The sequence below is a fragment of the Heterodontus francisci genome, chromosome 2 (genome assembly GCF_036365525.1).
Source record: "Heterodontus francisci isolate sHetFra1 chromosome 2, sHetFra1.hap1, whole genome shotgun sequence".
NCBI lineage: Eukaryota > Metazoa > Chordata > Chondrichthyes > Heterodontiformes > Heterodontidae > Heterodontus > Heterodontus francisci.
Genome location: NC_090372.1, coordinates 183531116 through 183548983, shown reverse-complemented (window position 1 = coordinate 183548983; position 17868 = coordinate 183531116). Strand labels below are relative to the sequence as shown.

Below are 17868 nucleotides of genomic sequence, written 5' to 3'. Positions count from 1 at the left end.
GCCCATCAAGTCCTTGCTGGCTCGATCCCCATTGCCCTTTAAGTTTATTTCCCTCAACAGGCCATCCAGTTTCCTGGATGTCAAAAGTTTTGTGATATGAGCATCTTCACACACTGAAGAGATTATTCATGGTTTCATCCAACAAAACTAAAAATACAGCATGTAAATTGAATAAAGAATTGCTGAGCAGGCTAAAGCAACATATCCCAGGGGATAAGATTAAGGATTCAAATGGCTATAAACTACATTGATTTAAGGTGATGTTAGTACTAACTGATCACTTCTGCCTGACTTGTCTAAGCTAATGAAACAGCCATTCATATATTCTGTTTATTCATTTTCCCCCTCCTTGCCTGAAGACACAGATTCATACCAGCATGTGCTTTTATGGACACTTGCAGCTTCACGTTACCCTGTTCTTCGTGTGTAAACCTGGTCAGGAAGCATCAGCAGGCTACTTAACAAAAGGTTGGGGCCATTGCACCTGAGCCTAATCCTGCCTTTGTTTTGCATCCAAACAAGCAGGTATTACTGGTTAAAAGCAGAAAATGCTAGTAACACTCAGGCAGCATCTGTGGAGAGAGAAACAGAGTTAACCTTTCAGGTCAATCACCTTTCGTCAACAGTTCTGATACCTAAAGAAAAAGAAAAATACTGTAGATGTTGGAAGTGATGAAGAACAGGAACCTTGGCCGTGCTTTCTTTTCATTCTCCCTAGCCCAGGAATATTGAGGCCATAGAATTATATAGAATATACAACACAGGAGCAGACCATTCAGCCTAACCAGTCCATGTTGGCATTTATGTTCCACTCAAGCCTCCTCCCATCCATCCTCATCTAGCACAATCAGCGTAACCCTCTGTTACCCTCTGTTCCCTTCTCCCTAATATGTTAGTTTGTTTAGTTTCCCCTTAAATCCGTCTATTTGTTATGGCCATGTGGTGAGAGGTGTGGGTGGCCCCACTGTTCAACTCCTACCTGACCGCAGCTAAGTATTTTTGTGATTAGGGTTTAATCTGTGTTTTATTTGTCAAATAAACAGACCAATGGGTTTTCTTGTAGGTTTAAAACAGAAGATTAATTATTTACTGAGCAATATACCTTATCCTGAAATGGTTGCAACCATATTCACTCTCTCTCACACACACACACACACACACATTGTTTTTTTTCAGATGAGGTGGGTCACTGTAAACCTGTTGAATTCTCTTGGAAGTCAAGTTCTTGTTGGTTGTAGGCCCGAGGTGTTTGTAGATTTCTCTCTTGGGTGAAAGTTCAGTTTGAAGACCGAGGATCACTTCCAACTTCGCTGCTGCATAAGTTAAAAATGTAGAATTTACAGCAGGATGCCTCCCTTCTAGCTTGCTGGATTTTCTCCCAGCTATTAGCTGGACAAGTTTCTTGATGATGCTTCTTTCCGGGTGTCTCTCTCCAGAGAAATACTTTTAAGGTCAAAATGGTCTTGCATCTTGCCTCTGTTGGGAGATATAAATCTCCCTCCCTGTGGTGACCCACAATGGACCAGGATATGGCTACTTCATACCATCTTTGTTTCAGAAGAACCCATTCAATTCGGGAATGTTTCAGGATGGGTGTACTTGACACTTATCAATCTGGTTAGGCATCTTTTGTTCTAAACAGACATTGTGGCAATGTTCGAATACACATGCAGCCATCTTTTGCAGCATTGTCCATTTTTTAAAAAAAGGTGAGGTCAACTTTTATAACTCTTCAGTTTGCATTTGTATTTTTCATCATCACACGTCTGGTAAGTGTGGCAAAGACTATCAGCCTCAACTACTCCCTGTGATAGTGAGTACCACATTCTGACCATTCTCTGAACAAAGAAGTTCCTTTGGAATTCTGTGTTTGATTTCTTGGTGACTAGCTTGTTATGATAGCCTCTAGTTTTGCCTACAGAGGCCAACTGTAGATTAGAAGGTTCAGGACAGGTAAGATATGCTAGATGAGCAACCCAAAGGTTTTGAATTCAAATTGCAACATGGTTAGTTGTGAAATTAAATTCAAAAAATCTGGTAATTTGTGTAAGCAGTACAAAGAAAGTGACCATGAAAGCTACCAGATTGTAATAAAAATCCATCTGGTTCATTTAATTCCTATTATGGAATGTATCTGTGATTTCTACTACATAGTTGTTTCTTTATGATCTCTGAAGTGCCTAGCAAGACACTCAGTTTTACAAACAGTCACTACCAAGAAGGCCCACCACCTTCTCAGGGCAACTAGGGATAAGCAACAACTGTACCTTGCCAGGGTTGTCCACATCACAAAAACAATTTTCTTTTTTAAATTTAAGAATTTGGGATCTTCTTGAAAAGTGTAGTTCAATACCAGTAACTTGCACGGCATTTATCCCTCAACCAGCATCGCGAAAACAGTTTAACTGGTGTACATTTGACGTTGGAAGTACAAGACTATGTGCATGTGATATGAAAATGTGCAGATTACAAGTATTGTTTTTTGAATATAAATTAACTGTGTTTTTGTATATATGTAATGTTTTGACCATTGCATACTCCTATAATGCCTCCTTGAAATGCCTTTTAGCCATGCTTAGTTGTATTTAAGTTTATTCTTCTTTAGGCAAATTTACTACCACAGCTCTGACTGGTCATTCTTGACATGTAATTGGCAAGCCCTGCTAGCCAGACCTTACTTCCACTTTCGCCACAGAGAAGCAAGTTAAAACAATCGAAAGGCAATCTTAACAGCCCAAGCTGAGTCTAAACTCAAGCAGGTTTAAACATTTTAAACAATGTTTCTTACAACTGGGATAATTTGTATTTTCTATCTTTTGCACTTGGCTCTTGTCGATGAAAGCCAATCTTAAAATCTACCGCGTTTCAGCAAGAAAGCACCAACTGCACAATATATCACAACTTCTTAATTGTTCTCTCAATAGAAAGAAATAACATGAATTTATATAGTGCCATTCACGCTCTCAGGATATTCCAAGGCGTTTTAGAGCCATGGAATTATTTTTGAAGTGTAGTCACTTGCTTTGTAGGCAAGTGTTGGAGCCAATTTGAGCACAAGGTTCCTCAGCAAGTAATGTGAAGAATGATCCGTTGATCTGTGTTTGGTGCAGGTTGAGCACTAAGTACTGGCGAAGAGAACTACCATACTCTTTAAGTAGTGCCATGGGTCCAGATGAGATAGCAGGCAGGGCTTTGGTTTAGCGTTTTATCTGAAAGATGCCACCACTGACGGTGCAGCACTCCTTAACTACTACACTGAGGTGTCTGCCTAGATTATGTACTCAACCCTCTGGCATGGGCCTTAAACACAAGACCTTCAGACTCGGAAGCAAGATTGCTATCACTGAACCAAGGCTCACCTAATAACAAAAACAGAAAGTGCTGGAAATACACAGCAGGCCTGGCAACACCTGTGGAGAGAGAAATAGAGTTAAAGTTTCAGGTCTGTGACCTTTCATCAGAACCATAACACTGATTTATTGAAAGTTAATTTCCTGGTGCAAAAAAATGACCAAAAAGGCGAATGGAATGCTGGATTTTATCACAAGGTATGAAATATAAAAGCAAAGTAGTTCTTCCACAATTATGCAATTTGCTATTTTGAATACTTGCAATGGAGAAAATTGAGCAATAGTTCATCAATTTGATATGTGGAGTGAGGGGTTTGAGGAGACATGACTAAACTTGGGATATATTCCCTGGAATGTAATGGGCTGAGTTGAGGGGCCCGTAAAATTCTGCTAGGAGAGGCCTGCCACGAACCTGGCGTCGAGAAGGCCCCGCCGCATTTTTTTTTTAGATTTAGATATACAGCACTGAAACAGGCCCTTCGGCCCACCAAGCCTGTGCCGATCATTAACCACCCATTTATACTAATCCTACACTAATCCCATATTCCTACCACATCCTCACCTGTCCCTATATTCCCCTGCCACCTACCTATACTAGGGGCAATTTATAATGGCCAATTTACCTCTCAACCTGCAAGTCTTTTGGCTGTGGGAGGAAACCGGAGCACCCGGAGTAAACCCACGCAGACACAGGAAGAACTTGCAAACTCCGCACAGGCAGTACCCAGAACTGAACCCGGGTCGCTGGAGCTGTGAGGCTGCGGTGCTAACCACTGCGCCACTGTGCCGCATTTCTCCGGTGGTGGTGAGGCCTCGGTGTGATTAGCCACATTAACATGCTAATGAACTTACTTGACGCTGTCCCACGCCAATTTTATGTCCAACCAGCCACAACTCGCACGCCTTCGGAACTCCAACGGGGTTCCGAGGCGAGATACTGGTGGGGAGGGGGGAGGAATCAAATTATCAGGGTGGGAGGGGGGGAGCGGGGAAAACTATCCCTATTGTGGTTGCAGGAATGGTGGGAAGGGGTTACGTGTCAAAGGGAATAAATTTCGGGGGGGGAGGTGATGGTTTAGGATATAAATAAAAGTTTTTTTCAGGGAGGAGAGAGCAATTTATATATAGATTACCCATTGGGGGGTGGGAGACAGGATTTAGAGTTGTATTAAATTTTATTTTTATTTCCTGCAGACCTTTAAAAATTTTAATGTCACTGAAAGACTTGAAGCCCTTTAAAAATGGCACCTGCGCAGTGGCATGGATGCCATTGTCAGGGATGCAGTGGCTGCCCCCTCTACGTCATCAGGCACGGACGCTCCGCCCCCTCCATTTAAATCAGCCCCTGCGCATAATATTGTGGGGCCTGTGCGGTGGCACTTCTGTGTCGGAAGGCCGGCGCACTGTTAAAATTCAACCCAATGGTTTGGGGGAGTTGGGAGAATCTACTGAGGTAGTTAAAATAATGAAGCAAATTAACAGTAGACAGAGACTGACCTTTTTGTCTGGGAGGGGACATAGTCTTACAGCTCAAGGTAAGCTGGTGAAAAATATATCCTTGAGAATCTTCTCATAGAAAATGTGAATCACATTACCTCCAAACGCCATAGACTCAAAGTCAGTTGAAGTGTTTAAATGAGAAATAGCCACTTCTTGGGCAAGGGTATATGGAGAGAACGCAGGAAATTTGGTTAAAAAGACAGAAGTGTTGTGGCTAACAAGACGGCAGAGCAGGTTCAGTGACCCTCATGTTCTACTCCTGTACCAAAGTTTCTGGCCATTTGGTTTTCTTTTGAAACATGCTGCCACTCACAGAGAGGGATGATTACATTCCTGCAGTCAATCCTTATTGCATTTTTTCACCTTATTTCCTATGGGATGCTGGGCATTATTTTGTTGGCAAGTGACTCGTCTTTCAATTTGTAGCAAGTCTGTCTTTTCAGTTTGAGATTTTAATGGGGACCTACAGATTTTTGATTGACAAGGGAGTCGAGGGTTATGGGGGACAGGTAAAGGGTGCTCGGGTCTGCAAATGAGACCCGCCCCGAGCCTGACAGAACCCTATCTGACTGTGAGCCCGACCCGGCCCAAGTCCTTCCATTTTTTTCCGCACCCGACCCGACGATCAGTTAACCTACCTTCCGTTTTTTACCTTATTCCTTACCTGCACAAACTTAAAATAACTGTAACAAAACCACCTTTTAAGTCCAAAAAGTAAATTAACATTAGAGTCACTTACTTGAGGTGGTGATAGAGCATGTCCGATCTGGCCCAAACTGACCAGATCCTGAATGCCGGACCCGGAAGTCCGACCCGACACGCCGCGGGTTCTGCTGGGTTCGGGCCGGGTAGCAGGCCTTTAGGGGCAAGCAGGAAAGTGGAATTAAGGCCACAATCAGATCAGCCATGATCTTGGTGAATGATGGTGCAGGCTTGAGGGGCCAAATGGCCTACTCCTGCTCCTATTTCTTATGTTATGTTCTTATTCTAAGGGGCAATGTTCTTTATCACCCCAGTCCTGACGTATTCAGTAACAATAGCTGTTTACTGGCTTTGTTAATTGATAAAATATTAATTGGTAACATGCTTTGCTACATTATTCACATTGCTTGCCTAGTGTAAGTTATACCTGTCTGTTATAAAATTCTACAAAATACTTGATTAACTGGAAGGGAGAACTGCTCACCTTACCATGAAAAGCTTCTCTCAAAAACCTCTGCGTTCATTCTAAACAATGTATTTTACAAACAGTATAGAACTATTTAGAGAGCTGTATTAGGGAGAATAGACTATTAAAGTAGGCAGGTTTACGATTCTGAATGTGTGTGCTGTGTCTCCTTCATTAAAAAGTAATTTTGTTCATTTCACAGCATGGCCATAATATAATTCAGCTTTCAAAAATTATCATCACATATTCTGTAGACGCGATTGGTAATTCATGCTGCACAAAATCAATGCATTCTTTGTCTGAAAACCCAGTGGATTATTAATAACTTATAAGAAAAGGAGAGCTGGGGAAGGGAAGTACTTTCTATAGAAAATACTCTATTCTCAAAATAGCTCCTACTTATTAAGAGATATTTTTAATAGAAGCTGTTTCTTCAGACTAGCCTGAAGGCCAACCTAGGTTTGCTCAACTCATGAAAATTCACTACCGACTTAGCGTGCAACAAAGGTTTCTACCACCTTGGGCTGCCTTGGACAGCTTTAGATCGGTTTCTGAACTAACTTGAATAAAAATCAATGGAGTTGCTGTGGGCCACTTCTGCAACCTACATCATTTTACTCACTCAGAAGAGGGCGATAATTTGTGCTCTGTCAGTCAGTAATGTTATAAAGTGCGAGCAGACCTCCCAGTGCTGCTCGCTAAGTCGGAGATGCACTTTTGGAACAATAGGAGTGCTATACCACACATCACACAGTATATTACCCTGCTGTTTGTGTGCAGCTATGTCTAACTTTGATGTGTTCATTTGAGGCCACAAGGTGCAAATACTGTAATAAAAAGCAAAATACTGCAGATGCTGGGAATCCAAAATAAAAACAAAGTGCTGGAAATACTCAGCAGATCTGGCAGCATCTGTGGAGAGAGAAACAGAGTTCATGTTTCAGTTCGATAACCTTACATCAGAACTGACAAAGGTTAGAAATGTAATAGGTTTGGAGCAAGTGAAAAGGAGGAGGGCGGAAGAAGAACGAAAGGGAAGGCCTGTGATAGGGCGGGAGAAATTAAATAACAAAGATGTTATGAAACAAAAGACAAAGGAAGTGTTATTAGTTGTAGTAAAAGAAAAAGCATTTGTCCAGAGAGGTCTTTTTTTATTTGTTTCATGGAATGTGGACTTCGCCAGCAAGGCGTTGCCCATCCCTAATTGCCCTTGAGAAGGTGATAGTGAGCTGCCTTCTATCCGTTGTGGGTACACCCACAATGCTATTTAAGGAGGAAGTTCCAGCATTTTGATCCAGCGACAGTGAAGGAACAGCGATATATTCCCAAGTCAGGATGGCGTGTGACTTAGAGAGGAACCTGCAGATGGTGGTGTTCCCATGCGTCTGCTGCCCTTGTCCTTATAGGTGGAAGAGATCACGGCTTTGGAAGGTGCTATCGAAGGAGGCATGGTGAGTTGCTGCAGTGCATCATGTATTTGGTACATACTGCTGCCACTGTGCAATGGTGCTGGAGGGAGTGAATGTTTAAGTTGGTGGGTGGGGTGCTGATCAAGTGGGCTGCTTTGTCCTTGGTGGTGTCAAGCTTCTTGAGTGTTGTTGGAGCAGCACTCATCCAGGCAACTGGAGAGTATTCCATCACACGCCTGATTTGTGCCTTGTAGATGGTGGACAGGTTTTATGGAGTCAGGAGGTGAGTTACTCTCCACAGAATTCCCAGCCTCTGACCTGCTCTTGTATCCACAGTATGTGGCTGGTCCAGTTCAGTTTCTGGTTAATGGTAACCCCCAGAATGATATTGGGGGATTCAGCGATGGTAATGCCATTAAACATCAAGGGGAGATAATAATTGCCTGGCACTTGTGTGGCGTGAATGTTACTTGCCACTGATCAGCCCAAGCCTAAATGTTGTCCAGGTCTTGCTGCATATGTATGCGGACTGCTTCAATATCTGAGGAGTTGTGAATGGTACTGAACATTATACAATCATCAGTGAATGTCCCCACTTCTGACTTTACAATGGAGGGAAGGTCTTTGATGAAGCAGCTGAAGATGATTGGGCCAAGGTCACTACCCTGAGGAACACCTGTAGCAGTGCCCTGGGACTGAGATGATTGGCCTCCAACAACAACAGCCATTTTCCTTTGTGCTGAATGGGATTCCAACCAGTGCAGAGTTCTCCCCCCTGATTCCCATTGACTTAAATTTTGCGAGGGCTCCTTGATGCTACAGTCAGTCAAATGCTGCCTTATATCAAGGGCAATCGCTCTCACCTCACTTCTTGAGTTCAGCTTTTTTGTCCATGTTTGGACCAAGGCTGTAATGAGATCAGGAGCCGAGTGGCCCTGGCAAAACCCAGACTGAGCGTCAGTGAGCAACTTATTGTCGTTCAAGTGCCGTTTGACAGCACTGCCACTTTGCTGATGATAGAGAATAGTCTGATGGGTTGGTAATTGGCCAGTTTGGATTTGTCCTGCTTTTTGTGAACAGAATATACCTGGGCAATTTTCCACATTGTCGGGTATATGCCAGCGTCGTAGCTGTACTGGAACAGCTTGGCTAGGGGCGTGGCAAGTTCTGCGGCACAAGTCTTCAGTACTACAGCCATGAAGTTGTCAGGGCCCATCACCTTTGCAGTATTCAGTACCTCAAGCCGTTTCTTGATATCACGTGGAGTGAATATGCGTATTTCTTTCAATTTAGTATACTAGTATACTGTCCTATGCTGCAGTGTTCCAGTGAAACTCAAGGAACAGCACCTTACAGCCTTGTGGACTCAACAGTGAGTTCAACAATTTCAGACCATGACCCCAATTTTGATTGGCTTTTTTTTCTAACCATGTGCCAGTCTTAAACTTGCTTTTCATGTTTGTGCTTTTGGACGGAACTGTTCATTATTCTGCCATTAACACTTGCTTTATCTTTAACTACAACTGTTACCATTTCGTTTGTCTTTTGTTCCATGATATCTTTGTCATTTAATCTCTCCCACCCTCCACACACCTTCCCTTTTGTTCTTCTTCCCCCCGCTTCCCCCTTTCGCTTGCTCAAAACCTGTTACATTTCTAAACTTTGCCAGTTCTGATGAAAGGTTATCGACCTGAAATGTTAACTCTGTTTCTCTCAGATGCTGCCTGACTTGCTGAGTATTTCCAACACTTTCTGTTTTTATTGTAGCTGGAAATGCTGTGCCTTCCTCCAATCAATTAGAAATGACTGCTCTTAACAGATCTTGGTATCAAAGGGAGTCCGTCTAATTCACTTTGTTTTTTTATATAACTGCCTTTTTTAAGGTGTAAGTCCTAAAGTCTGTTACAAAGCATTTTCTACAACTGATGAAGTTTCTGTGCTCATTGGGAATGATTGATGTTTTACGCAAGTGTGACACACAAATTCATTATACATGCAACATCTAAAGGATGTACCTTGATCATATGTACTGCTCAGTAAATTAGTGGATGTGTTTTTTTTTTCCCTGAAGGCAGGTAGCATTAAACCCTGTAAAATAAATGTAAGTGTGCGTCCCTTTAAGGCTTTAGGTTCAATAAACACTTGACCATGAAATTGCAAAAATAATATTAGACAGTGGGAAGCAAAATCATTCAGCTAGAGAACCTTTCCAAGGGATGTTAGTTTACCAGTCAAAAAAGATTAGACAGAAGAAGTGTCACTGACCCGAAACGTTAACTCTGCTTCTCTTTCCACAGATGCTGCCAGACCTGCTGAGTGATTCCAGCATTTCTTGTTTTTGTTTCAGATTTCCAGCATCCGCAGTATTTTGCTTTTATTAAGATTAGACAATTGATCAGTACAATTGCTTAAGCATGGCTATTTGAAAAAGATATAATAACTGAGGAAACCATGAGCGAAGGGAATCAATTTGAATGGGATGAAAATTGGGCAAGTTTTATAACGGACAGGTGATCAGCCCTACCAGATTACTGCTCAGGCAGTGAAGCTGGTGATGAATCTCATTAACTCTCCAGTGGCGAGTCCACATGAAATACATGGAATGGTAAAGATACTGGAGTGTGCATTCATAAGATAATAGAACAAATAAGGCTTGCCTGTGCAATCTTGGGACAGGGAAAAATATGTTTTTTTTTAAGAAGAACTTATGAATATAAGTAAAATGTGAAGATTTTGGACAAGGCACCTTATTATAGTTCTTGGTCTGGTTATGGTTCTAACCAAAGCCCTATCTGTTGACTGCTGAGACAATCTCTTGGGAAGTCTTAACAACCGAAGATTTTCATAGTTCAATTTGAGCTACCCTTATAATAATAGAGGGAACAATAAGTGATAACTGAAAATAATGATCAAAGAATAGTTTGATAATGGAGTTTCAGACTACAATATAGACTCATTAACCTGATGTTTAAATGGATGTCTACTTTTTCATTTTAAATGAATGCAATTTATCAATCTCTTTCATGTCATGATCGCATTGCTCCTGAAGAACTGCCCTAGGGCAGTGCATTGGAGATGTGTTACAGTGTGGATTTGTGCCTGCGGTTTCTCTACGTGCCTACTCCTTGTATTCAGTTACATCACCATGGGGATGTGCCCAAGCTTGGGCTGTTCTCCTTCACCTCAAGGAAGCAAGATTTAGAGAGATATTGTTGGAAAAGTGGGAGCAGATTGCAACTCTCTCACTCCCTTTCACTTTGAATAATGCAGCAATCAAGTAATAGCAGAGAAAAGGCGGAAGATAATAATGACCTTCAGCTCTCCCAATTACTGAGCTGGTTAAGGCGGTGGGTAGTTGAGTCATACAAACCAGCAGGGTCCCATGTCGTTGATGTGGGTTCACTGTAAGGGCAATGAAAAAGGCTCACGAGGGGTTTCCACTCGTGCTAACCCTCATGGGAGGTGCATTAATGCAAGCCTTGGGTGAGGGCAGAATTGGGTTTGTAAGTGATGCCTGCATGGTTGAATCATCTGCTGACGTGCTCTATTTACATTCACACATAAACATTGGTCACTTGGGTGGTCACTGAACCATAGCTCAACAAACAATGAAAGTCTTCAGTCAGATGGGGAGAGGAGAGCACTGATTGAGAAGGTGGGGGGGCGGGGGGGAAGAGGAAAAAGAAAATAATGTGCATTTATTTTAAAAATCCTGTCTACTCACATTTATTTCTCCAACCTACTCAAGTGCTTGACGTACCTTTATTAAGTTGTGCACTGTGCTGTTAGACCTCTGCAAAGAAAACATTGGGCTGAATCTTATAAACCAACTTTGGTGGCAGGCGAATAAAATGGCCCGCCAAAGAGCTGCCGTAATTCCAAATGTGGCATCTCATTTAAATAGCCGGGCGGGACCCCGCTCCCCCGATCACATGGAAGGGCGTGCTGTCCATCCCTGGCAATGGCATCAGCAGTCCTGCTGTGAAATTTAAATATTTAAAGGTGAAGTGATTGAAAATGAATAAATATATTTATTTTGCCCCTCTCCCACCCTCAGTAACAATTAAATTAATTATTTGCCCTACTCCCCCGCCCCCCCCCACCCCCACCCAAACACTTAACTTTACAAGCTGACCTTCCCTCCCCCCAACTGCACAAACTTTAAACTATAACCCTTCCCACCATCCTCTACACCCACAATGTGAATTTGACTCCATCTGCCCCCCATGCGCCCTCCCCCACCAACTGAGAAACTTACCTCCCCCCGCTCCCCACCAGTGTGGCGCCTCATTTCCCCAGATGGGGATCTGAAGAAGCGGGAGTGCTGGCCACCGGGCCGAAGATCGCAGTGGGACATCAAGAGGCGAGGTAAGTTTACTTAAATTAATTATTTTAATATTCAAATTATGGTCCCGTTGCCTAGCAGCGGGGAGGCCTCCATGGTGCATAGCCACTGCCGGGAGGATCGGGCCAGGTCCTGCCGGCGGCAAGGTCTGTGGTGGGCCTCATTCGCGCCCACCTACAGGCACCACCCCCTCCCCCACCACACCCCTGCCCCCCCCCCCCATCCCGGCCACTGATTCTGACGTCGAGAATTCCTTAAAATCCAGCCCATTGTTGTTACTTGTAAAAGGTCCTCAGAATAAAACGATGCATAATAAATAACATGAGTTCTGAAAGTTGAGCATTTATCCAAATTTATTGTGCCCTCCAGGTTTGGCAAATACCGTAAAGAGGAAAAAGTTGGGAAGCTTGATCGTAAAGGGTCAAACAAGGGCAAGCTGGAAGAAACTCTGCCATCTGAGGACGAGCGGACACGAATGAGACAGGAACAGGAGAGGTATGATTCTGTACTACATAAAGACAATGTATTCTTTTTGATGCTTCATGAAGAAGCTACCGAAAAGTCAACATAGTGCGTCTCAAAAATATAGCAGTGAAAATGGAGAGGTTCTCTTGCTGTTCCAATTCCCCAGACATAAATATAAAGCAGTCTGTTGGATTCTGAGTTATATTCAAGGTAGCTATTTTTATCTCATTGTTGAGGAAAGATGTGTGACACAGGAGTGGTAAAGTTACAAGGGATCTAACATGGTCAGTGGGCACTCTCGACACAAGTTTTTTTTAAATAGGTCTAACGTGGAATACAAGAAGCATTGACAGCATTTCAATATCCCTCCCCATTATGCAAGATAGCTTTTATTTCTTTGGGTGCCTTATTGAAATTCCTCCAAGCAAGGATGCAAGTAAAACAAATAGTCAGTTATGTAATTTGTAGTAACGCTTAAAAATCGCTAATATAATTATATCAATGGTATTTGTTTATTTTACAATAACTAATCCAGCAAACAGATCAAGATATTTAAATGTTTTTGGAAATTGAAACTTGGAGGTGTTTAGAAAATACCACTTTTGATTTTACTTTTCTTTTAGTTACATCATGCAGTACTAGATGGTGTGTTTACAAGAAGGAGTTGGAGGCATGTTGAATGTAGAAGAATAAGTGATGATCTAATTGAGATGTTTAAGATGATCAAAGGAGCTGATTGGGCGGATAGTGAGAAATTTGTTCCTCTTGTGGGGAAGCCCAGAACAAGGGGGCATAACCTTAAAATTAGAGCTTTACCATTCAGGAGTAATTTCAGAAAGCACTCTGTCTTCTATAATGCGGTCTTGAGTGCATTTCTTTGATCAAAGCCAGCTTGACAGATCCATGAAAGTGGAACTTTATATGGTTTCACCCATACTGATTAGGGAAAAATCCTTCTCAACTTTTGAGAAGCGGTTTATACCTTTGAACATTTTTATGTCTTCCTGTGCATTACCCAGCGCCCCACCCCTGCCACTATTACTTCAATATAAAGGATTCATTCCTATAAAGGCACCCAGATCTACCTCAAGAAGTGGTTTTGCTGATAATTTAGAGACTTCTGGCTTGTATAGACAATCAATGGACACTGGGCAAGGTCTTTGGCCAGATTGATAAAGCACATTTGTAGTAAGTGTGCTTACATAAAATGGCACAAACACAATTGCTTTGGAACACTTTTGAGCAATTTGGCACAAGAATTGTTTTAAATTGTAACATAGCTCCAGTTATTCTAGTTGCCTCTAACTGTACAAAAGTAAGTTGTTGTTTAGAACAGCCCACTATTGTATCTATAGTGGGATAGAATTCATGTATTGTCTGCTTCTTGTGTGAAATTTCTATAGGCTTTCTTACAAGGCACCTGTGTTTTTTAAAACAAAAGTTGTTATCTACATGAGTCCATTGTGTCTTGGGGTGTTGAGTCTAAACAACTGGGTGAAACAGAAACTTGTCTGTCAGAGCTCTACATTCTGTCACCCTCTTGACTTGTTGACCTACATGAATGTTTTAAAATATACAATACTCAGTGGAAATTTGCCAGTAATTAATTTGTAAAAGAGAAGACATGTAGAATAAATGTCCTAATATAACAAGTGAATAATCACTGCAACAAATCGTTTTATAACTCCTTTTTAATTGCGGACATTTTCTTGATTTCTTTATAAATGTTTTATTTGCTTGCTATCATTTTAAAATTAAGTTTGGGGTATTCAGACTAAACATCTTGGGGAAACTAGTAGGTTTGTTTCATTAGAAATGCAGCTTTGGGGTTGCTTAAGATCAAACCTGATGCATTGTGCCAACTTTATAGGACTCAACAACAATATGATTGCATATTTTCTAAGATGGTGACACATGCTGTAATTAAATTTTGTAACTTGCAGACGATAAGGTCCCAGTTTCAATTCAGGACCCATGCTAAGTTAGCTGCAAAGCATTGGGACACTGCAGTTGGCCTTGGCCAGGGAACGAATCTGGATTCCTACCTCTGATAAGTATTCTAAGTCTCCTGCTAGAAAGTACAGTTATCAGGTCAGGACAGGATTAGGCGTATCCATAATGGTTGAGTACCCAGATCAAAATTGCTGTTTGGACTCCCACATCCACAGTCGTGATTTTGGCCATTCATTATCTGTGAGGAATTAGAAGGATGTAAACACTAGTCTCCACCAGGGAAAAGTGGAACTAAGTGGTTAGCTTTTACAAGAGTGAGTTGGACACAAAGGGCCAAATTGCCTACTTATTTGATGTAAAGCTATTGATGTATCAACTACAGTCATCTATGTATCCATAGCCTAGGAGGTGTAGGTGTTTTTCAGGAGAGAAGAATAGAAATGCAGGAAAATTTAGGTGGCGGGGGTGAGGGGTGGAATTTATGCACTTATGTTTTTGTAGAGTTCTCACAGCAACTTTACTTTTCAGACTGTCAGAGGAGTTTTTCGAACCCACAGCTTGCTCTCCTTAAAATACTCTACTTATTCCTAAATATTCTTAGGATTGAAATAGTTTAGTTGTTCATAAACCACCCACTGCTGAAATGTTCTGCTTCGGTTAAAATGCTTGAACTGTTTTTGGGGAGTTTTAGTTATTTTGTTGGGCTTTTTGGGGTGTTCTGTGACATCTATCACTCTCCATCTGTCTGAAATCAGCAAAATAGTAAGTACAATTTTTTTTCCAATTATCTGAGAAGAATTTTAAATTCAAGCCAGTCACATCAACAGAATGCATGGTTGTGCCTTTGTGGGAAATAAATGGCTTCAGTTAACTGATCCAACAGTATTCTTGAGTTTTGTGCCGAACACAAATCAGTAATCCGTAACTGACTGGTCTCTGAAATTAATCCATTTATCTCCTTGCAAAGGAACGGGTTTTGAATTATGTGAGACTTTGTAGATTTGTACTGTACAGAAAAACATAGTTATTAATATGAAAAAGTCCACAGTACCCTGGTCCTCCATTATTCTATCCCTCCCATCCTAATATCCAACTGTAGATTGAATGCCCCAAATGTAAGCGCTTACTACTTTATCCGGCAGATTATCCAGACATTTATCATCCTTTTGGTGAAAATGTTTCATCCAAATTTATTTCCCACTTGTTTATACTTATGACCTCTGATTCTATTAGCCTGGATTATTTTTAAAGTTGTATTGGGATTTACCTTACCTAATCCATTTAATATTTATATATTTCAACAAGCTCCCCTTTAATTGTCCTTTCTCCAGGCTGTAGAGATTTGGCTTTTTTAACCTTTCTTCTTAAGTCGTTTGGGTTCAATCTTGTCGTTCTTCTCTATACTTACGCCAAAGCTTCATATCCTCTTATAGCATGCATAAATTAAGAATCAAAGACCCGTTGGATGTATTCTTTGGCTAAAGAAATGCAACCAATAGTAAAGAGAATGTTGAGTTATTCAGGTTTTTTTTTAAAGTTCCTGCACAGAATTTGCACTTCAAACTCAGGTTGAAGTACAATGCACAAATTGGAATTTCACTGAAGAAATTGCATCTGCACAAATGGACAAGAGACATAAATCTAACTATAGCATAGGGCTGCTTGTAACGCATCATTTGTGCTATTTTAATTACAGTGGAGAAACTATTTTGGACTGCTCATCTGCATATGTAAATATGGTCCAATTAGCAAACTTCTCCCTTTTTCGCATAACTAATATACCCTGCAATTTTTATAAAGATGGAACATAGCTTTGAATATTTCTTAATTAGCATGTGAAGTTTCAAATTATCCCTAATTAGCATTCGTGGGTATCTTGTCCTTTCAAAACATTGCAAATCAAGTTTCTAAGTTTCAGGAAGAAGGCTGTCATGGCTTTTCCATTATTGATGAAAATGTGATGATTTTAGCAGCTAACACCCCTCTGCCACCTTCTGTATTTTGCTGTAATACAGGCAAAGTAAACAGACATTAATCAGAATTTTTAAAAAATACAAAGATCAGGATATCAATTAAAACAAATGATCAAGGGCTATCCTTTTTCTAATAAAACGATTAATTTTTGACTAAGTGTTCAACTGCAATTAGAAGCAGTAAATGCTATTATGTAATCAATTCAACCCGTATAACATTAACATTGCAAACCATGGAATGATTAAAGGAATACTTGCTGTACCCTACCTTGTTCAGAAATCCGACCAGCATTACCCTCAGTTCTGGAAGAAAGATTCAAAATTCTGGGGACGAGTACCTGTTCATTCCTGCTAGTAATATCAGTGCAATGTGGGCAAAATTGATTGAACTAGCACAAAAGATCAGGGAATTTTAAATGTAAGTGAGCTACACCCAAACTCGCTTATGTTTGTGTTTTCCATCATTTTTTCATTCTTTCATGGATTATGGGTGTTGCTGGCAAAGCCAGCATTTGTTGACCATCCCTAATTGCCCTTCAGAACCGCTGCGGTCCATCTGGTGGTGTAGGTACACATAGAATGCTGTTAGGGAGGGAGTCCCAGGATTTTGATCCAGCGACTGTGAAGGAACGGCGATATATTTCCAAGTCAGGAGGACGAGTGACTTGGAAGAGATAGGGCTAATTAATAATCTTGTTGTAAATGAACCTTTAGGGATGAGTGACCATAATATGATAGAACTTTGCGTTATATCTGAAAGTGAGGTAGTTCAATCTGAAGCCAGTGTGTTAAATTTGAACAAAAGAAATTATGAATGTGTGAAGAGCAAATTGGCTGAGGTGGATTGGGAAAATGCATTTAAGGTATGACAGTACATAGGCAATGGATGGTCTTTAAAGAATTATTTCATAGTTTACAGCAACTATATGTTCCTTCAAGGCACAAAAACCAAAAAGTCAGTCAACCGTGGTTAACAAGGGACGTTAAGGATTATATAAAATTAGAAGAAAAGGCCTATAAAGTTGCCAGAAATGATAGTAAAGCTGAGGATTGGGATGATTTTAGAATCCAGCAAAGGAGGACCAAGAAAGGGAGGATGGAATATGAATGTAAACTAGCAAAAAACATAAAAAATGGACTGTAAAATCTTCTATAGGTACGTAAAAAGGAAACATTTGGCTAAGACAAATGTGGGTCCATTACAGGGAGAGTCAGGTGCATTTATAATGGGGAATAGAGAAATAGCAGAGAAGCTAAATGATTACTTTGTGCCTGTCTTCACTGAGGAAGATGCAAGAAATCTCCCATAATTAGAGATCCAAGGGACTAGGATCTCTAGAATAAGGAATTAAAGGAAATTAGTGTTCGTAAGAAGTTGTATTGGAGATATTACTTGGAGTTGAAGGTTAGTAAGTTCCGGGACCTGATATTCTCCATCCCAGGGTGTTGAAAGAGATAGCTGTAGAGATAGTGGATGCATTGGTGATCATCTTCCAAAATTCTATAGATACTGGAGATGTTCCTGCAGATTGGAAGGTCGCAAATGTCACCCCATTATTTAAGAAGGGAGGGAGAGAGAAAACAGGGAACTACAGGCCTGTTAGCCTTATATCAGTAGTAGGGAAAATGCTAGAATCTATTCTGAAGGATGTGATAAATGGACATTTGGATAATGATCTGATTAGGCATAGTCAACATGGATTTA

The 17868-nt window shown here is 41.0% G+C and overlaps 1 protein-coding gene across 4 annotated transcripts in view; it reads left to right on the top strand.

Annotated features, from left to right (window-relative positions):
* LOC137349219 (partitioning defective 3 homolog) overlaps window positions 1-17868 on the top strand; it is a 956485-nt gene that overhangs the window by 832289 nt on the left and 106328 nt on the right. For all 4 annotated transcript variants that reach the window (XM_068014722.1, XM_068014712.1, XM_068014729.1 and 1 more), the window contains one exon: window positions 12142-12267. In XM_068014722.1, coding sequence (XP_067870823.1) covers window positions 12142-12267 — 126 coding nt within the window. The remainder of the gene's footprint in view (window positions 1-12141; window positions 12268-17868) is intronic.